General features: G+C 46.4%; 1 protein-coding gene across 4 annotated transcripts in view; it reads left to right on the top strand.

The window, feature by feature from the left end:
• Nucleotides 1-17,900, top strand: part of LOC131665078 (5-hydroxytryptamine receptor 1-like) — a 77,650-nt gene extending 59,750 nt beyond the window's left edge. For all 4 annotated transcript variants that reach the window (XM_058936681.1, XM_058936678.1, XM_058936680.1 and 1 more), the window contains exon 6: nt 14,525-17,900. In XM_058936681.1, coding sequence (XP_058792664.1) covers nt 14,525-15,202 — 678 coding nt within the window. In that variant the 3' untranslated portion in view covers nt 15,203-17,900. The remainder of the gene's footprint in view (nt 1-14,524) is intronic.
• The last annotated feature ends 3,956 nt before the right edge of the window (nt 17,901-21,856 follow it).

Here is a 21,856-nt window from a genome sequence, read left to right as displayed (position 1 = left end):
CCCCTCCGCAGAATCAGCGTCGTCTACTCTGTTCTATTAATTACCAGCTTCATTCCAGATTTATTCGTGAACGTGTCTCGGTATGCCTTCCTAATACCCTGCGCATGGCCGCGCATACGTGAACCACGTAAATTCGATCTACTTATTGGCTTCGCACGCTTCCCCGTCAAGCCTAATTTCTCGATTCGTTGATGATCAGAGAGTTTTTGCATACCTTGACGATCAAGAAAATTCTGTTCTTTTCCCTTCGACTTTGTACGCGCTTGTTGATTCGCGAGAGGATGAATAATTAGGAAGAGGAAGAGGAAGGAAAAACGTTCAGGATGCGGGAGACGCTCGTGGAATTTTTACTGGCTCGAGAGGAAAATTCTTCGTGGTATGGAGCACTGCAAAAGGAATTTTCGGCTCGTAAATCAGGTGGCATCCAAGCCACAAATGACCTTATCACGAAAAAAGTTATTGTCACGATTCAAAGTAGATCAGAGTCGTGAAAAACTCTGGTAATTCGTGTGCGCGCGTTTCTTTTTTGCCAGCGTACAGTTGGGACTGCACTCAGCAGTAATACTGTGCGTTATTCGTGGAAAAATAAGCTACCGGAGGCGCCTCGTTTCTGTTTTTGAGACGTCGACAATACTAATTACAATGTATGGAGAGGCATGACAATCGACGACTTGGTTCGGCCTTTTGGTTTACTTTGAGCGAAGGTTAATAGCACTCGAGAGAGAGAGGAAAAGCGAGACGCATTTAATAACGAGCGGGAAACGAACGGAGACTATTAAATAATTGCGCGCCTGTGAAAGAAACAAAGAGCGAGAGCGACACTCCGTTGTGCGGCCTCGCAACAAGCTCCGTTTCAATTAGAGCGCCGGCAAAGGAAATTCTTCGCGTAGGCGAGTCAAGAATTTCTTTTGCCGAGCGAAAGAGTGAACAGGCTGGTCGACGCTGGCGTGTTTATTCTACTGATAATTCATTGGTAATGGGTTGCATGCGTCAAAGAGCCACGTGACATTATATTAAGGGCATTTCAATGCCGAGTGCGACAATTGATGGCCACGAAGGCAAACCGAAAAAAGAAACGATCGTCAAGATCATTGATCCGCTTGGCGATCACGCGTCGAGGAGAGCTCGCAAAGGTTATCGCGACGATTAGTCCGCGAGAGACAGAGAGAGAGAGATGCAAAGCGCGCCACCGCGTAATTACATTCGTCCGACGATGCACTCCGAGCCGCAATCGAGTACTTTTATAGGTTAGCAAGCGCGCGCGATGCGTGCTAAGCGAAATTTGACCGAGCGCCGTTGATGATTATACTGTCCATTCCGGCGCATCGATTATTCCAGCCGGCTGTAACCGTCTTTGATGACATGTAAACTGCACGCTTCGCAAATGGAAAACCAATCAGGCCATTGTGCGCGATTGGTTATTTTTTACCTGCGTTATACCATGTGGCTAATGGGTTTTTAAAAAGGCTTTTCTCATCGGAATTTTAATGCAGTCATTATAGCGTGAAACTGTAGCACAGAGCCGAGCAGAAATGTTGAAATGTCAACGGCGGACAATGCGATTGGAAGGCTCCGGGTGGCCGCTTCGGCAAATTATAACTGATGTCGCGCCATTTGGCCGGGCATCAAAAAATGTATGGTCGAGCACGGTGAGCGCATTACCGATGATGTTTATCCCGAAAAATCACGCGCTCGTCGGCCAACCGCCACGTTTACGGGCAGTCGCGTGAAAACGCGTCTCCCTGGCGAACGAGGCCAGTTGCTCATCGGTAATGCGCTGATTCACAGCAGATAAAGATGATAAAGCTTAATTGGATAAAATATGCAAGGCGCCATAAGGCAACGGACGTACAATTTGCATATGAGCCTCGGCGCAATGCTTAACAGCGAGTTAAAATTGCGATCGCGATCATTTATATTACGCGGATATGCGTACGCGCATGCACCGAGCGAAGAGGTTTTCTTTCCCCGATGATAAGTTAGGGTAATTGGTCCACTCTCGCTAAAATCTATTAAGCGAACTGCGTAACTGATGAGCGCCCGACCCACAGTTATATAGACATTAAGCGAAAATCAATTGACGTTTGAATAGGCCGATATTCCCGTCGATGTATGTATTCGCAGATGAGCTTAATTACATCAGGAAGGCAATGCCGAAACGCACTTTTGTGCAGGCGTGCACATGTGTCCGGTGGAGATGGAGCGCTTCTGCGGCCGGCGCTCCATTTTCGAGCCACTCGTCTGCTGCCGTCACGGACTTTAATTAAAAAAGCTCGAAGCGCAGCGCCCCGCGTCGGCGACGAAGCTGATATTTCATGGTCGACACCTGCGCCGTACTTTACGCCGCTGCGTCGCCTCGGCTTCCTTCGCTGTCCTTCCTTTCATTTTCCGCTTTTCTCGTGTAGCGCGCCAAGTCTCAGTCGGTGGCTGCCACTCCGATTCTCGCCCACCTCTCACGTGAAAACATCTATACTTCCACCGAACTAGCTTCCAACGCCAGCTGATTTCCTCCGACGGACTTTCCTCTTTCTTTTTTAATCCTTGCGAAATTGGACGCGTTGCGCGCTTCATTCGCTCGTACAAGCTCGTATGACCTTTTAATCAAGGCAGCGTGCAATTTCGCACTGATGACATTGACGAGAAGAGTACGGCAAAGCGGACAATCGCAATTGGAGCAGCTCGACCAGCGAGACGCGACAATAAAACCGCGAGGTCGCGCGGCCGATATGCTTTTTCACTCTTGTTTGTCTTTTTTTCAAAATTCCTCCGGGCCCGTCGCGGCTTTCATCGCAGCGAAAAGTCAGGAGTCACAAACAAAGTTGTTCCCTCGGTCGTCGTAGAGACGAACGGATATTGCGGCACTTCTATCGCTGAACGACGGACCTGCAAATGGGTGTGCGTCGAGCGATACAGACAACGCTGTCCGACGAACAAAATGAAATAGTTCATCGTGCGTTTGCTTGTTTTACAATTAAAGATTACGCGCGTTCACACAGTGCTCCAAGTTTTCTCTGCTAATCGATGGCGTTTCTCTTTCCACTTTTTCAATCAAGCAGTGAAAAGAAAAGCCACACGCACGAGCATTTCTGTATCTCTTCGTGAAGAAGTGACGTCAAATGCTGCCGCCAGTCACATCTGTATTCATATCTGGAAATGTGCCGACGTTTAGGCATCCTCAGACGAGTAGGAGGAGAGGAGCTCATAACATTTATGAAAAAAGCTCATTTCTACGGAAAGGCCTAATATCGCGGCGAGCGAGGTCGCGAGCGCGCGACAGCCTCTCGAAAAGTCTAATATTGTTGGAGCGTGGCGCACTACAGCAGCCGTCGACGAATGTCATTATTATTATTCGCCGAAAACGTCCGTGCGGCGAATAAGAAATGCACAATCTGATGAGAGGTGATGCGCGTAAACCTACTTGAACGACCCCGAAGAGAAACCCAAGTGTACATTCGCGCGCAACCGCGCTGCGCACAGGCTAATACCCCGAGCACTCAAGCAGCTGTCGAAGACGTTTAGTCCCGGTCTTACGGCCGAAGAGACCCTGAGTCCGCACGTAATGCGCGTACCCGCGCGCGATTTCACCTGCTGATAAAAGCCGCCAATCGATCCAAAGCATCCATCCAAGACAACACCACCACAACAACAACAACAACAACAGCAACAACAACAGCAGCTGAGGTAGCGGTACGATAGTGACGTCGGAGTCGTGTCGGTGAACGTCGACGTGATAATTAGTGCTTCGATGTACAGACACCGAGATAAAATCGATATAGGCTTGGGATCTCGACATCGTCGCTGAGGCTTCATACCGGGCTAATAAAAAATTTCATGACGTTCAGTAGAATAATCTAGATGCGGTCAGCCGAGAACGCCAGGCAAAGAATCCGACTTGCTCCTTTTTTTTCTTCCCGTTATTCTCTCTCACTCACTCTCTCCGATAAACTCTCTCGCAAAACAAACGTGCTGAGAATAAAGGTTAACGCCACGGTCAACCGCGCGCGTTTCTCGCTTTTTTTCAACGGTGTGTTTCCCTATGCGCAATGTTCCACCGGCGAAAGAGTGAATAAAAACTAAAAGCGGAAATGCAGTCGCAATACGACCAGCTGTTGCCGCGAGAGTTGAGCTCGGAACTTCTTAATGGCCAAATGTAGCGCGGTCTCGCGAGGAATCGGCCATTGATCCCTGGCCCCCGCGAGCGAGCTGACGATGAACTTCTTGCGATCGCTCCCAACGATGCTTTGACTGTCGGTAACTACCCAAATTCCCCAATTAATTGGTCGACTTGTTGTTTTCATCTGGCTTTGTCGAGCGGTGCCCGCGCAATCAATGCTTTCCTCCGCGCTCGACCGCGGCTTTTCGCAACTTTTCCACCCCTGTGCTGTGCCGCGGCAAGACGAGGCAAGACGTCAAAGCAGGCCAACTCGCCAAGCAAAAATATATTTCACTTTCGACGCTAATGAAACTCCTCGCATCCTAAGGTCCAATTTTTAATAAAGGCATCGCAAAACTTGTCGATGGGACGGAAGTTGACAGTGCATTTACGTATAGATGAAGAGATCTCGTTCCCGTCCGCCGGAGTAAACTTTCATCGAGAATGAGAAAAAATTAGCGTAATTCTTTAATCAGTCCATCGACACAACTTGAACAACCGGAGCGCCAGCGACGATGTCGCACTCGTTTTAATAACTCGGTGCAGTCTCGCGCGCTCCTTCGAAAGGACACTTGCTTCGAGTTGGCGTGTTTTCGGGAGGATTAAAAAAGCTCAGTGTGGTAAATCCTCGCTCGAAAAACTAAAACGCTGGCGCGCGTCCCTCACTTTTTCAATATTATTCTTCCCCTACGCGCTCGGATGAGGGGAGCGCTGATCCTCGGCGCGAGCTACTTTCGAATTCGTGATGCAAGAGCAATCGATTAAATATTCATGCGCAAAGTTTCAGCCGTCATGCGGGGAGAAATGTTAAATGCCTACGCGCGTGTGTACGCCCAAAGAAAACGGGTCATCGCGTCGACGATATACGTAACACTGTTCGGCGGGCAGCCAGTTAAATTAGCTCGTAACTCGTAAAGCAATGCTAAATCTCCGGATCCGGTGAATAGTCGCGCGATAGAACGAGCACCTGTTATTCATTTATTTTGACCTGTACACTTTATGAATTCGTAACGAACATTGCCGAGCGAATAGGCTTACCTTTTTTTGCTGTTTGAGAGTGCGCTATTTCGTCATTTCGAATAGTACGCTTGTAACGGAGCTTCCTCTCCGCTACTTGAACGCCACTTTCGCCCTTGCCAAGTATACTTTTGTATTCGCAAAATTCATTATGTCTTGTACACTTGAAGCACTCCTGCAATTCTGGTAGTGATTAAGTGTCAACGTGGTGAATGTAAATGTCTTTCGGATAGCGGAAATAATCGGGTGATATAGATCCGGGTCAGACGGCGCACCTGCCCCCGCGACGATGGATCAAGGCGCGCCCGGATTTTCTCATTGTCCAGAGTTTCGCGGATCTGCAGCACGCCGACGATTGAGATGGATTATGACGAACTGTAGACCGGCGCATCGCCCTCTCGGGGTTCGGCTACTCCGCTCTCAAGTGCTTATCTCTAACGCAGCGGCGAGTTTATTGCCAGAGCTGTAACGAGAATAATGGATGGACCGGGGCGCGAACTCGCAACAACTCGAATCGCGCGGAAAAGTTCGATTGGCTTTCCTCGAGAGCAAACGGCGCTGCGAGCTCAAGCGAAAAATGTTGGATTGGTCCTACGTCCGAGCGGAGCGCCTCAACCCACTTCCGCAGGTAGCCCCGCCGCGCCGGCTCCATTGGACAATCGTGCTTCGTATTGTGAAAACGCGAATTGGCGCTTTTCGACAACCTACGTCGGGACGCAAGACCGATGCGCATTATTAAAGTTGAAAAACAGTCGCTTAGGCCACCTCTAAAAATCCATCGAACGACATACACCGCGTTGAAAATACGCAAAAGCACGTAACGCGCGCGCGCGAGCGCGCGAGCCAAGCCAAATCGGATTTTCCACTCGCCACTGACTGCCTCTCTTTTCAGTAGGTAAAAATCAAGCGGGTTGCATTACTCGACGCTGATCCGATTGTGAAAGACTAATGGAAAGTAAATTAACGTCCGAGCGCAAATCATAAAAAGCACAATTGTATTGACAATTTGAATTTTTATGCGATCTCTCTTGTAAAAGAGAAAAGTAACGGTGCCTACGCGAGCCCACATAAATCTTCCAAACAGATATGGCCGCTAATGGGCTCGTAAAAAAAGAACCATATCCAAATACTACGGAGTAAAAAAAAGTTTTTTTTTTTAGGCTGACCGTAACGCACGCGAAGAATATCCCAGAACACGACGCGGACGCGTTCATCACTCGGCATTGTCCGCCGCCCCGTCCACTTTCGCGCGCCCATCGAATTTTCCACGCCTTTCCATCAATTCCTCTACTTTTCTTAACCCAAATTTCTCCAGCCCTCTGCAAATTAAGCAATCAGCGCCGACTCAGGTGGGAACTTGTTATTGGCCGTGAGCACGCGATCGCAGCGCCACTCGGGCTTCTTTTTCTATCGAAGAATAATTTGGCAATTGCGCGCTATTTAACAATGCTCTCCCCCGTGCTGCGCTTTATCACCGCGGACGCGTGCTCGCGCTGCGATGCATCCTTTCGTTTTCGAATTACCCGACGCCACGCTCCCGCTGTGAATTTCAAATAGCGGAGGCACTCGAGGCCTCCTTCCTTGTACGCTCGTTGGACAACTTTTTCGATGTTTGCAAGCGCCATGAATTCTCTCCATTGTAAGCGCATTAACGTGGACATAAAACAATGAAAAATTAGGTTCCGAAAGCGGGGGTCTGAGTGGTTGAGTGGTTGGCAACGTTGTCGTGTCAAAATTGTAAACTTTCCGATTTTCGTGCTAGTTGTACTGCGATTTTCATTGAAACATGGGAAAAAAACTGCACAATATTTGCAATCTTTAAAGTTTACGTTGGCCGAACAACTTCGTTTCTAGCGAGTATGAATTGCCTTCAAGCCAATTTTATTCCCTTGTTTTCGCTGGAATGGTAAATTAAAACAAATTAAAAGCCGTCCTAAGTACAATTACGCGAAGAGAAGCTCCTTCACTTCTTCCTCAAATTCGACTGAACGATAAATCATTGCCAAAGAAAAAGCAAAGCTTAACTTTATCAAGATGAAAATACTTCTGAAGAGTAACGGCTATAATGAGAACATAATCGCGGATTTGCATGTGATGTATATACAGGGACAAAGAAACATTGTCTTCAGCTGTGCGCGGGGCTGAAGCAAAACTAGAGCACAGGCTTAATGCGCTCGCGTAAGCTCGGGCGCGGTGCTGCGCGTAATGCATCGAGCAAAAAACAAAGGCCCGGCAATTTCCATCCACGCTCGAGCTTATCCCCCCGCCCGCTCGTGCAATAATGTCTCGTGCGCGAGAGATAGGGCAAATCGTCGTGCGCGCTAACACTTTTACGAGCCAAATTTCTTTCTCTATGCGAATTTTACTTTTTCATTTATATTTTGTTTTTTTTTTTTCTTTTTTTCTTTTTTTTTCTCTTTTTTTCACTTTTTTTTTCTTTTATTACTTTTTTCTTGTTTTGATTCAATGTATTTTTCATTTCGTTCGTTCGAAGCTGCGTAAGGATGCAAAAAATTATCAATTTCCATCCATATCTCATGTGTTTTGCCCGAAAGAAGAAAGTTGCTTTTTGCCTCGACAGCAGCGCGCAATTTCTACGCGCCCTCTCTCGGGTGATGGATCGCTCGCATACACGTAAATTCCTCTTCCGGCGCTCATTTTTTCTAATCTCACCGAGTGCAGCGCAGCTTTTTTCTCAGTGGTGTCTTAAAACTTTCAATGTCAGACTATTCTTATAAAAGCAGTCAAACAACTTGGTGAATCAGTTTTGTTGACATTGCTAAACAAGATATGCTGTATTATTAAAATAGCGGTGACTGCGAACAAACATGTGAAATGTTGTTGATTCTGAAAATGATTTTTGCAATGTAGTAGCTTATACATAATTAATTTAGAATTTGCTTATTTCATAATAGATTAAATGTACACAACAATAAAGGTTGGAGTATATTAATTACTGTGATTAAATTGCACAGACTCAAATGACTTGAATTGGATTTAACGTTCATAACCAAATCTCCATATCGTGAGGATTAGAAATAACGATTGAACTAGTGTAATATGGATATTAGCTGCATGCAACTTGCAACTATAATATTTATTAAATCGCTTGATTATAAGGAATTAATTAAAATTTATATTATTTAAAATCTTGTAAAGAAAAGACAAATATTGCAGTAATAACGGAACGTAGTAAAATGTGACTTTGTTGGAAATTCCATGTCGCGAGTTTATTCTTCCTAATCTCGGCGTGTACATCCTTGCCTTTTCCGTCTCTTTGGTGCCATAAACTATTCAATGGCCGGGCTTTTCATAATTTTCTGAGAAGAAGCTCAATCTTCCGGAGAAGGTGCAAGTAGCCTTCGGAGAGGGACTACAAGCATAATAGTAAAGCAGCACTCGGCGCGTCAAAGGGTCCACGTATAGAAACTGGTATTTTCTTTCTAGCTAGCGAAAATCCTATACGCCGATATTTTAATTTTCATTGTTATCATAGTCTCAAGATTACCAGATGACCCTGTTCGCTCACTATTTCGAGACAAATATCGAAAACAGTCGAGGGATTTCAAGTACACACATTTGAAATGATAGAACAGAATAAGCAATAACTGATCTGAAAGGATAGAACGTCTAATAAAGTACTGCTGGATTATTCGTGCACACAACGAAGAGCAAAGTGGGGGTAACAAATTAGTAAAATAGTCAAGGCCAATATTTGGCATGAGGCTTAAGCGTCGTCATCGATCAAACAAAAGCCAAGACAAATACGGGAGCGGGAGAGTTGGTAAAAGCTCGCCATCCGGAAAGACGGGCACAGAGCCATACGAGAAATAGAGAGAGAGAGAGATATGACAAAGCCGAAACCGGCCGTTTTCCAATAATTCTAGACGTTTGCTCGCTTGTTCTCGAGAGAAGGGAAAATGATTTCCGCGAGGATTGCCTGCGCTCTGAACTTTCGCGCGCGAAAACCTCTGTAATTTCGACAACCTGTTGGCGCAAATTACTCGGCGTCGTTAGCGTTGCGAACAAGCGCGAAATTGCGACGGAGCTCTCCTCTCTCGCTTCTCTCTCATAAATGCCTTATTGTAAGGTGGGCGCGCGCGCGAGTGATGAGGAGGGAAATGGAAAACTTGGCCCCGAGCGGAATGAAAAAGGGAGGCCGGATACGGACGCTTGATTGTCAAGTCCCTTGAGCGAAAGGGCCGAGAGGGAGAGAAAGAGGAAAAGAGAGAGAAAAAGCGTTCGATTGACGAGTGAAAAGCGCATCGACGAGACGTATATATACTGTGCGTTATGAGATTGTCAATTGACTTTCCATTGAATCAATTTTTTCCCTCTCCCTCTCTCTCTCTTTACTTGCCCTTTGTACGCGTCGAAGCTTTCGATGTACTATTTTTGACTCGACTCCGTTTCCACGGCTTTAGTATAGCTTCGTTTCTCCTTCCTCACTTTTAGAAAGTCCCGTAAGCAGGCTCTAATCGTACGAGACCTGAGTTTTATCGCAGATTCGAGACGTCTCTCAAAAATCGATTTTACTTGGTCCATTGCCTAACTGTTTATCAAGTAAAACGAAGCGTCGAAGACACGCATCCGAAAATCAACTTACTTTTCAACTATCGATAAAAAAATGATTGTATCTCTCTAGCGGGCTTTCACAAAACGTTTATCGAATCACTGACTGCTCTAGTAGCACTTTCGCTCAGCTAATGCTCAAATCAGGTTAAAGATTGTTCGACTACTCGGCTAACAGAAGGTCAGCGTAAGAAGTCAACTGTCGATGGTAACCTGTTCGTGTATCATTCATATTTATAAATTGTAGTCGAGTACGCTCTCCATCTGTCACTTCCAAGCAGCGACTGAACGAATATTCATTTAATCAAGCTTTTTCTCTCGCCTGGCATTTCGCTGTGTGAGTATCGTCTTCCTCAAACGCCGAAGACAATAACAGAATCGAAATCCTGCTTGGCGTTTTAGTTAATGGATCCGTTATCCGCCTTAGAAATTCTATATTGTATAAAACGTAAAAGGATGAAACACTAGATTAAAGCGAATAATTAACACATTATTATAAACCAAATACATTTGTAGTCAATTGATGTATATTAGAAAGTTGGTTTTGCGGTATTGTCTTGATCATTAACGATTGACCGAAAACTCGTAATGTATGATATTCTGAGATCAAGCTTGTCCTACAATCCGGTTCAGTGTCAAGGATATCGGCGTCACTCGTTACTCCAATGACAACCACGAATTTGGTCGTGCGCCAACATTTTTCTTATGTTTATGTTCGCTTGCACGAAATATATATTGCACCGCGCTGCTTAGTTTGCACACGCACCGGCAATTGATTTTGCACGAACGTTGTAAATTTGACTGCTGAAGTCAAAGTAAATATAGATTCAAAAATAATCGACTACCTATCTATATCTTTTTTTATTATGCAAATAATCAAGAGTGAAGTCTCTGTCGATAATTTCGAAATCTGTATTTACTTTGTCCTCAGCAGTCAAATTCAAAACGTTCGTACAGAATCCATTGCACCGGCAGCGTTAGTCCGGTCCATTTTCGGAGCCACGCCCTTGCCTTATTTTGCAATCGAGCTTGAAGTTGAAGCTTAAAGGCCAAGCAGTTCTAACATGATTGTTAGCGACAATCGCGTACTGCTGGAGAATGATTAAATTGGCCAAGCAGCAAGTGGAAGACGATCGAAAAGCGAAAGCGAAAAGAGAGACGCATCGCAGCAATTAGAGTGGAACGGCTATTAGCTGCGAAGCCGCAGAGTTGAGCATTAGCGGTTAACGATCGGCCAGGAAGCACTGGCACACAGTGGCTGGCAACGGTGCGTCGGATGCGCGCATACGCGCTGCTTAATTGAATGCCAGCGGCCCGGTAGCATCTTAATCGCGACGCGCGGACGTCGACCCGGCCGCTAATCCATGCAGCGGCTCGAGCATCCGCGCGACGCCATCTCTCTGGCCGGCGATTCATTGTATCGCGTATCGCGCCTACGACCTGTGCGCGATCGGGATTAGGCGATTGATTTTCGTGTCTTGTGCGCTAACGAGGCAATTTGCGGGCGACGACGAGTTTGTTTCCATGATTAACGCCAAGCACGCGGCAACTGCTATTGTGATGCAGTTTTCGTCTCTGGTTTTATATTTCGCAGCGTCGGGAGTAAAAACGGTGCTGATGTGGCACTTCTCCCTGTCTCCCGCTTTTTCTTACGGCTTTACGAGCGACATGGCGTTCTAACTTTCATTGCGAGCAGCAGGCTTGGCCGGAATATTTAGGGAGTCGCGTCGTAAAAGACGATAGAGTACATCAGCGACGAGGATTCGGAAGAGCGGACGAGAGAAATGAAGGAAGCTCGCGAGCGAGATGAAAGCTCAAAGCGTCGTCGACGTGTCGTTGTGGAATCGGCCGGGGCAGGGATTAACAATTTCGATTTGTATGCATCGATGCTCGCACTCGCCGCGGGACACAGCTCAGCGAGATGTCACAAATAGAAAGCCAATCTTGTTTCCGTTTCGATACGCACTCGCGGATATTTCGCGCGCGCGACAGGCATCGAGTGCGGAATTTTCGATTGTTGCCGCGGGACTCTGTAATACGACGATTGTCCGTGCGCGTGTCGGGGATGACCGGGACATCCGCATAACTATACCATTTTCTGTTGCTTCGTTCGTTACGTAAACTTTGATAGCGCATTACGTTTCACTGCGCTTTTCTGAAGCATCATATCTCGACAATCGTTTTCCATACGATCGAGCTTTTTAGGTCCCTCGTAAAAAATGCTAATTGCTAAGTCCCACATAGATGCCTGATATTAAGACTCTATGTTTTTATTTATTTTATTTATTTATTTATTTGTTTTTGCTGTACCAACGGACAGCAGTGGAATTCCGCGAGCTCAGTGCAAAAAGAGCTGTGCGTGATGAACCTTTGTCCGAATTTTTCAGCTTGCTGACACTCGTGTTAGTTTTTTTCGTTGAAAGCTCCAACGTGAATTCCTTCTTTGTAACAAAGCAAAGTTTTTTCCGCGGCGGTGAGCGTCGTGCAAACCAAACATTTGCCGCAAGAAATGCCATTCATCCGCAACGAATACGAGTTCCGACGGCAGCGTTTAATTCGACCAGTCAGAATGGAAGTCGTGCGTCGTCCGTCGTCGTGGCAGTTTGCTACAGAGCTCTGTATAAAAATTCAACGTCCGCAACGCCAACTTTTCGACAAATATCCGTCTCTCTTTCTCTCTCTCTCTCTCTCTCGGCGACGGCGAGGCTGCGAGGAAAAAATATGCGCGCAAACGCGTATCACACGCAAGCTGGTCGTATATTTCTCGGCCAAATCCGCGAGCGACGTGCCATGATCGAGCGTCTAACCCAGGTTGCATTTTTATGTACGCAAAAGCTTTCTCTATCCCATAAGATCCGTTATAACGATCAAATATAAAACAAACACGCGTGCAAAGTCGTTAAAAAGAAGTAAATTACATCGCTCGTTTCCATCTCGACGGCCTTTTCGAGCACGAAAGCCTCTACGGTAAATTTATCGGGATCGAAGCACGTCGAAAGAGCAAAAGCATTGAAAAAATCTTGCGACCGTCTTCCTTTCAATTCGAATTTCGCAAAACGCTCTGAAAATTCTCCTTGAGATTGATTCGCAGGTTGCGTGATTAAAATAAAAACAAAAGAAAAATATAACAACAGTAATGACTGCGCGGACTTTTGCTTTTATTCGCTGGCACACATGTACAAGCGTTTTTTTTTCATCGAGGGCTGTGTCCTTAATTATTGTTTTCAGCGCGTTCACCTCTTTCAAAGGCAAGAGAAAACGGATTCATTTGAATGCCGGTAAATTTTTGAAAATTCGAGAGAGATGCTTCACTGCTTCCGGACGAGAGGAAACGTTTTGTGATCGGCTTTTTTTCGGGTTAGAACGGTTGAAGGAAGAAAAAAACTTGCGTTAAACTTTTTACAAAATATTGTGGACGCGCTCTGGCATACGCGTGTTGGAATATGCATGAAGGTTGTTTATTTGGAAAAGGAAAAAGCTGCGGGGTTGTACTTCATAACGGTGTAAATTCTGCAACAAAAGCCGTGAAAATGTTCATCAGTCTGGGCGTCACGTGCACCACGGTAAACAAGTCATTTCACTTCACGTTTTCGCCCAGGGCAAAATATTCATCAAAGTTCTAATTAAAGCTCGCTCCAGGCTGGCCCGTCGTCTGCTCGTTAAGCAGCGAGTGATCGCGGCTGTCGTGGCATTTATACGCAGCCTACAGCCATCGATCATTGCCGAGCAATCTTCACAGCCAACGGGAGAGAAAGAAGAAACAACGTCGTGAATCGGCCTACTTTCTCGTGTTCTTTTGGCAAGCGCGTCGAGGAACGCCTGTCGAACGCATCGAATGGCTCTGGTTTGAGCTTTGAAGCGAAATTAAAAATACCTCGGCTCCCGGCTCCCGCGTGCAGTCGCACTGCCGTCGCTTCAAGCTAATCGCGCTAATTATTTGGATGAAGCGTCCAAGTCAGCTGGAGCTTACTCAGCCTCACGAAAGAAAAGGACGCGTTATCACTGCGGCTGCTAGCGATCAATCTGCCGTTGCGCTACATTATATTGTCGGCGAATCTTGTGGGACTCTGCTTTTTATTCTCGGTACGCCGGAAATGATTTATTCCGCGAGCGAACAAGTGATTGATCGCCTCTCATTGTACTGGCGCGTAATGTTTGCACAGAGGTCGAGCATTTCATGAATTCGGGAGTAAAAGATTGCGCGGCAGACGGAAGGAGAAGCATCAGAAGCGGCAGCGAAGGTAACTCGACTCTCGAGAAAACGCGGATAAAAGCGGAGAGGCCTCTCAAAAGCTCTCGGGGAAGGAGTAAACAGCGACCGACAAAAGACGACGTATACAGTGGGTAATGGGTACGGGCCGATCGATAAGACCGATAGACCGGACCAGACACGTCTTCCTCGCCCCCGGACTCTTTTAGCTTCCTTCGACGTATTTGTTCTGCTCGCCGTCTTGGTCGTGCGAGCTCTTCTTCTTTTCTCCCTCTCCAGTCTTCCAGGACGGTAACCACTTCCAGCTAATTAACATTATTATCAGCCTGGAAGAGCTGTTCTCCCGCTCTCCCGATCTACGCTCGCTCCCGTATCTGTCGCGACGTCAACTGCTAATTATCTTTCCGACTTGCTTTGCCCGCTCCTCTTTATTTTCGCCCTCTCTATTTCTTCCGCCCTGCCAATTAGCGTAACAAGCTTCCTTCGCTGCAGGATCACCATGCGATTTCAGTGATTGCACGCTGCGGCCCATATCGAGAATCAAAAATAAGCTTGACTTTCTGCTGTTACAGTGCAGCGCGCACGCGGTCAAGTGCTTCGTGGGAGGGCCGCGCAAGAGCAACGAGTCGCAGTGCCCAATGCTGCAGCCGTTCGCGGAGAAGCAGCCGATCCTGACGCCCACGTCGCAGTGCGCGCCAGCGGCGCCGAGCACCGGCTGCGGCAGTGGCGGCGGCGGCGGCGGCGGCGCGGGCCCGCGGCGCTCCGCCAGCGCCGGCCGCCAGCGCAAGCACGCCAGCAGCACCTCGAGCGAGGCCAACTCGCCGCACAAGCAGAAGCGGCTGCGCCTGCAGCTGGTCAAGGAGCGCAAGGCCAGCACCACCCTGGGCATCATCATGAGCGCCTTCACCGTCTGCTGGGTGCCCTTCTTCCTGCTCACCGTCATCCGCATCTTCCTGTCCGACCCCTCGCGCATCCCCACCGCCCTGTCCAGCACCTTTCTCTGGCTGGGCTACTGCAACTCGCTGCTCAACCCCATCATCTACGCCACGCTCAACCGCGACTTCCGCAAGCCCTTCCGCGAGATACTCTACTGTCGCTGCGGCAACCTGCAACACATGATGCGCGAGGAGTTCTACTACAGCCAGTACGGCGGCCCCGTCAACAACTACGTGGTCAAGTCCACCTGCGAGTCCGCCCCGGCCGCCGTCGATGCCGGCTCGCCCGATCCGCCCAGCGAGAGCTTCCTGTGATGGCTGCGCGCGCCCTCGTCGCTTTCCGCCTCCGCGCTGCGCGAACGCGCCTGCACCCCACTCGCTTCTGTTTCGCGCGCTGCCCTTTCTCACCTGTCGGCGCGGACTTCCGAGGCTTCGCCAGTGTGCGTCACGACGCCGAGTGACCTGGCCTCCCTCGATGTTGGCGCGAATCGCAGGGGGACGGGAACGCCTGCGATCCGCGGATGCTCCACTTTACACTGAGTTCCCGGCTGCGCAGCGAGTTGCTTCGACTCTTTGCCGAACGGACGAGTCGGCCGGCCGCAAACGTTATACCGCTTTGCTCGATAATTTTCGTAAACGACCTCGCTCACGGTCATTTATTTCCCTCTGATTTTTCGTTCCTTGGAGATCGCTGCCGCGAGATTATCTTTGGCAGGTTTTTAATTGCGAGCGCTTGAATTCCAGCGTGCACAGATTTTATTACGTCACGCGACTGAAAGAAAGAAAAGTGCAACGCAAAACCGGTGGAAATTCAATGTGCTCGACGTCAAAGAATTCAGAAATGAACGCGACCTCTACAGTGTTTCATGAAATTTCAAAATTCTTGTAATCCAACTTTCGCGCCTGAAAAAAAAAGTAAAAAAGTGGAATTCGGCTGAAAGTCGTCGCCGAGCTGATAGATAAAAAATCTCCCTTTTTGAAAGTTTGTGGGGCGAAATAAAAATTCGAGCGATCCAATAAATTCTGGGCTGTCTGACCCTCGATGTCTCTTCGAGAATATTGAGTCAAACCCGCGACTCTTCCGCCCTTCTTCCTGGTTTTCTGCGACGATTTTCAAGTTCGACGCCACCAACTTAATTTTTCCGAGGAGAAACGCTTCGTTAACAAGAGTTTTAGTTATCGCCGAGTTTACCGCTGTAATTCCGAGTGGGTGCAAAAACAAGATTGCGCCACGAGTATATCGACCGCTAAGAGTAACGTTGTTTAAGTTTCGCGATGTCGGCAGTGAAGAGAAGACGCACAAGAAGTTGTTTTTCTAAATTTTTCTCCTCGGCGGCGGAGAAAAGGAGCGTGTCTGCGTGTATGCGTGTATGCGTGCGTTCTCGAGCGAGAGAAAGGAAAATATTGGAGGACAAAGAGAGACATCGCGGTCCGACGCTTTTCCTGAGACTATCCTCTATTTTTATAAGATTTTGTGTTCCTCGTGCTTTGTACTACTGTGCGTCTAGCCTACGTTTTTTAGATTTGTGTAAATAATAACCTCCGAGAGCAGAGAAGCATCGATATATACAGCAACTTTGTCGATTTTTTTTTATCAAACAACAGCATTATAAAGAGCAAACTCGATGTGTTATATAGATTTTAGTTGTATAGCGAGAGAATGATGCAAATACAAAACAAAATAACAGGTATACGTAGTTTCGTTGTACTCTTTGTCAGATATTGTAAATATATATAAATGCTCGTAAAATGTGTGATAATTACAAATTTTTACATGACGATGAGAAAATTAAAAGAACTTAGCGTAATGTAACGAAAAGGAGAGAGCTTATATACAATTAGAAAGCCATCGCAGATGCTAAACAAAAAAAACAATGTGTACGTGACTTTACTGACTTCCACCGCAAGGTACTAGATCCTACTTTTTTCCCCTCTTATTCTTCTTGCTTTTTTTTTAATTGGAGTGTACGTTGAGTTTTTCCTTCGTGTCTCTCTCTCTCTCTCTCTCTCTCTCTCGCTTCGAGACGTATTGACAAAACAATGCGAAGCTAACATGACACGAACGCAATTACACGGAAGGAGAAACGCAATGTACTTGCAGCGAGTTCGTATATTGATCCTCAAAGCTCCAAAGGAAACGTGATTTCATCCCTTGGCAGCGAGCGAATACACGCAGTCATAAACCGTACGTATGCGTTTCTGAGAGAGAGAGTGGGTACACATACTATACCCTCCTCCCCTCCCCCATTCTGTATGAGACAATCTGTGCTAAAGAGAAAAGTAAGGATAAAACAAAATAAACAAAATAGGTAAATAAATATAAATGAGCTATTAAAAACACACACACATATACACACTCACGTACACACGAAGCTATATGTAGTTCAACGTGATCGTTATAAATATGATGGTTATAATATAAAAAAAAAAAACAAGAAGACGTAGCGTATAAACTATATGCGATAATATGAAGCAAAATATGTGTCATAAACCAAATGAGAGGGAATACGGACCGTTGATGGTCGCAACATAAACAACCACTCGCCCCCGCTACCGCGCAATAAATTCTCGTGATGTTCTTGTACCTCTCGCGTAAATACTCGCGAGCTCATTTTTCACGCAGCGGCACGTCGTCGCGTGACTTGCCTCCCCTTTACCACCAGTTTTTTCTCTTCTTATTGGTTTTTTACCCCCCTCCCCCCCGCCCCTTCCCATCTCCCACCCAAACCCAACGATCGGTTTCTACACAACCATCAGTGCTGCTAGTGTGTTGCACGCCAAGGAACACAGTCAGCTGTTCGATTCATTAAAATGCAATCATCGATGTGCTGCGTTAAAAGGAAAAAGACGACCTTTACTTTTCCTTTCGAGACAAAGAACGCGAGGAGGGTAAGAAAAGTTATTGTTTTGTTGATAGATTCGCAGATTTTATTAGGTAACGAGAGAAAAAAAGATAAATAAAATAAAGTGTATCCGTCAGATGAGACGAACGTCGAAATAAAGAAATTTTCTTCAAAGTTAAAAAGTAAAGAAAAAAAGCATAATTTTTTCTTGCCTCCTTCACACCCTTCAGTTTCCCATGTTTACACCCATCGATCCTCTCTGTCTGCGAATTACAGTTTTCTGTTACACGCCTGTTGGGAATAAATGTGCTCCATTATTACACTGTAGCTGACTCGATATCGAGTTACTTGGAAAATCACTTCATTTATCAAACACGCTAGGTCTCATTTTTTAAATTATTTGCCGAGAACGGAGGAAAGTAGCCAAGGAACATTATCGACCTCTTTCGCAGTAATTTTGTAGCAACCAGTTGAATATATTGATATTTTCGAAGTCGCCGAACTGTGCTTTCTTTCGAGATTTAGTCCTAAAGTCAGAGAGTCGAAAATTCTTTCGAACTTTACCACTATATTTGTTTCAAATGCTTGAAACTTGGACAGAGGTGGGGAAGAAATCTATGCGAGGAGATCGGAGGAAAATTCAAGATTCACGTTCAGCCCCTACTCCAAAATACTCGCCGCTGTCGAAAGTTTTCGACGCCCAACTCGCATAAAATTACTTATCCGCTAAATGGGCGGCCGCGCACACGTGAGGATTGCGGCTACCTTCGATGCAATCGCTCTGCCGTCGAATTCAAAGCGAAGGGCGCGAACGATAAATCGATACCCATTCACCGCTAATCTCCGGGCGGCTCCGCGCATCGATAATTCATAATTTCTTTTAAAAAGCCATATCCATCCCGCGAGTACCGGTAAATCAAAATCCCATCAATTTGGGAAAGGCAGCGTGCTCGCAATCTCGATCAAATCCACAGCACGTCTTTCTAGCCGCGCGGCGGAGGAGGGGGGGGGGCAACGCGACGGGGGAACTTTCAAGCACACCAAAATCGATTGCTTGTTTTTTTTTTTTTCAAAGTCATTCGTAAGCCACACGATTGCAAAGTGGATTTTGGGAAAAGTAGATTGGCACTATGGGTATAATCTACCCCCAAGAAAAACGATGCGCCGAAGTTTTTTTATCTGTTAAATTAATTAGATGGATTTCGTTAAATAGTTGAAAATGCATCGCAGTCGTATTTTAATGCTTCCAAAGCTACGTTTCTTTGCCGATATCCGCTCCAATGAAATTGCGTCGTATCTTACATGCGAACGTTATTTTCCATTTCCTTCGTTGCACAATGAATGACCTGTTTTGCATAGTACATCGCCGCTTGAACGCTAAGCTCCTTGCAGTTGTAAAACACTTTTCAATTAAACACCTGCGGATTCTTCTGTTTGCAGGCTGCAAAAATTAATATCAAATGAATTAAAAGCCATGCCGAGAACTTTTTGATGCTAACGAACGATACGCGAAATTAAAATCAGATAAGGTTCGCCAGAAAGAAAATTTAAATGGTACGATAAGCGCAAAATAATTGTTTTTATCGTGTGAAAATCCATTTGAAAAATAATTCACTGCCGCTCGCAATTGTTTCGGATGCGATAATTCCAGTGCACAAATATTTGAGCTTCCGCAGATGAAATGTGCCTGACGTCAAAGAACTCAAAAATACATAGGTATGTCCGAGATTCACCGCATTTTTATAATCCAATTTCCGCACATACAAAGAAATCTATATTTGGAAGTTAATGTCGTAGCTGAGCTCGTCGGAAAAGAAAAAGGGATTTTGACCTCAAAAGTTTTACGGCAAAATAAAAAAATTCGAGCGTTGGGAGGAATTGTCATAAAAATCCTTTTAACAATCGCGAGTATGTTTCCCAAAAATACCTAAGAATCACTACGGTCTGATGTATTCCGCATAGATGGAAGTAATGTTTTCGCTTCGTAACTTTCGAAAAGAAATAATTTGACCCTCGTTTCTGCCGCAGAACACACGATTCCCATTCACAATGAGAGGAATAAGAAGTGAAGGCAGAGTACAATAGATGGAGAGCCGGCAAACTCCATGAGAGCCAACTTTACATTTCTATCAGTTTGAGCGAAAGTAAATCTTGGTCCGGCCTTCTCGCTAATCGAGCCAAGAATCAAAGCAGAGAAGGGAGCGAAAGCAAAGCTCCTGCGCGCACAGCCTTGGGGACTCGGCACGCTAATGAAGCAGAGAAAGAGAGAGCTTTCGGCGAAGAATGATTCCCGGAGGTATACATCCTCTGGTACCACGCTAGCGCTTGAGTGCGTACGTTGTGGTGCTCCGATCCTTTGGTTTCCGCGGAAAACGGCGAGTAGAACGCGAGACCACAATTAAAGCACTCCGTGTGCAAATTTTGCCAGCGGCGCGTGACTCGCTATATAGAGCCACAAGCCCTTCGCCGACCGGCGTGGGCGAGTTTTATTTTGATGGAGTGCTTTCGCATGCCTGATTAGTTATGACGAGTTTATTAGCCAACCTACATAACTTTTCACTGAGCGATGAATCAATGCTCGTAAGTCATTTTTATTTGACTAAGGCGACTTTTTACGCGGACGCTCGCTCTTTCTTTATTCCGAGAGACGCCCACTGCGTACAACTATTGCAAAAATATACCATCTTTCATTGAAAGAACTACTTTTTCAAAAACTTTCGTCAAGTATTCGTGCTACAGTTATCTATTCGCGTTTCACATAAATAATTTTTGCAAGATTGTGATGGAACATTGAAATACAGTAAGTATTTGAACTATTTTAAAGCAGAATACTTTAGAGTTCGCTGAGAAAAGAATCGAGTTACAGAAAAGCCGTTGAAAAATGTATCCATTAGCATCGGTACACATACCTATTATATTTCTGTTTATTTTGCAAAACGAATGATGTACAGATGAATATTAGAGAAACGGTGTTCCGAAATAGGAAGCACACAGACCAATCAACTGCGACGAAGAATGACATTGAAAAAAAGAAATTAGAAAAAAAGGGCAGGCCAAATCTATTTCGCGGACAAGGAAAAATGGAGCTTCCAAACTGTACTGCGTATTTTTCATGCTGCGGCCTTAGGCAGGCGCTAATTGCGACCCGTCCGATTCGAAATTCTCGTCTGTTTGGCTTCCGCGAAAGCATCCGCCAGCGCGCGATCAATCTTTCGCGCATTCTGCCCGCGAAGCAATGAATGATTCAGAAGCAGCCGTCGATCCTTGCACGACGCTCAGCACCGGTATAGGCGATGTCGCGTGCTCGTGCGAGAGTCGGCAATTATAAAATGCAAATGCGCGCGCGGAAAGATGAATGAAAAATTGCGGGACAGAGAGCGCGCAAATTACAGCGTACGTTTCATGCAGTCAAAGCGCCGCGGTATTAGCGCGCGACGCTCGCGCCCCGCGGGGATTCCATTAAAAAGCTATTTATTTACTTTGTTTTTCCCGGCGACGGAAAGTAGCACGCGCGACCACTCGTTCTCGCCTGCGCACCCTTTCCCTCATGGTTATTAATAGCCGGCGCCGCGGCCCGACGGACCTTCGCGTCGGGAATTGGGATGGCTTGGCTGAGCGTATTGGCGCCTTTATTTTCGGGCGCGTTTATTTGCCGGGCGTCCGCCGTGATTCTCTAGAAAGGGCAAACACTAGGCCGCGAACGCGCAAACCCGAGGTGACGAATGGGTTATTTTCGTCGTCGTGCTTTTTTCATACTTCACGCGGCTGATGAATGTACATAGTGCCGAGGCGGCAGATCTGCTTTAATGAAGTGTTACACACGCACGCTCGGCTGGGAAATGAAATTTTGAAGGCGCTTCCGCGCAAAGTTCTTAGTTACATTAACCGCCGGCAAAGTTTAATTAGCTATGAAGCGCATACACACACATGCGGTCACGGCGTGAGCCAAGTTTTACCTGAAAATTGAAATTTCGCCGCGGATAAATCCAATCGATCCCTTGTCTCCTGGTCCGCGAGACGCGGCCCGCGGGCGAAACCTCGGCGAAGGAAAGTTGCGCGGGTCACTGAAAAGTTGAATCGACGTTAAAGCCGCGATCGGCCGCTCGTACAGAAGCGTGAAAGTACA

This window comes from Phymastichus coffea, unplaced genomic scaffold (assembly GCF_024137745.1).
Source record: "Phymastichus coffea isolate CEN01 unplaced genomic scaffold, Cenicafe_Pcof_1.1 PCOF00047, whole genome shotgun sequence".
Classification (NCBI taxonomy): domain Eukaryota; kingdom Metazoa; phylum Arthropoda; class Insecta; order Hymenoptera; family Eulophidae; genus Phymastichus; species Phymastichus coffea.
This window is presented reverse-complemented; position numbering and strand designations above follow the sequence as displayed.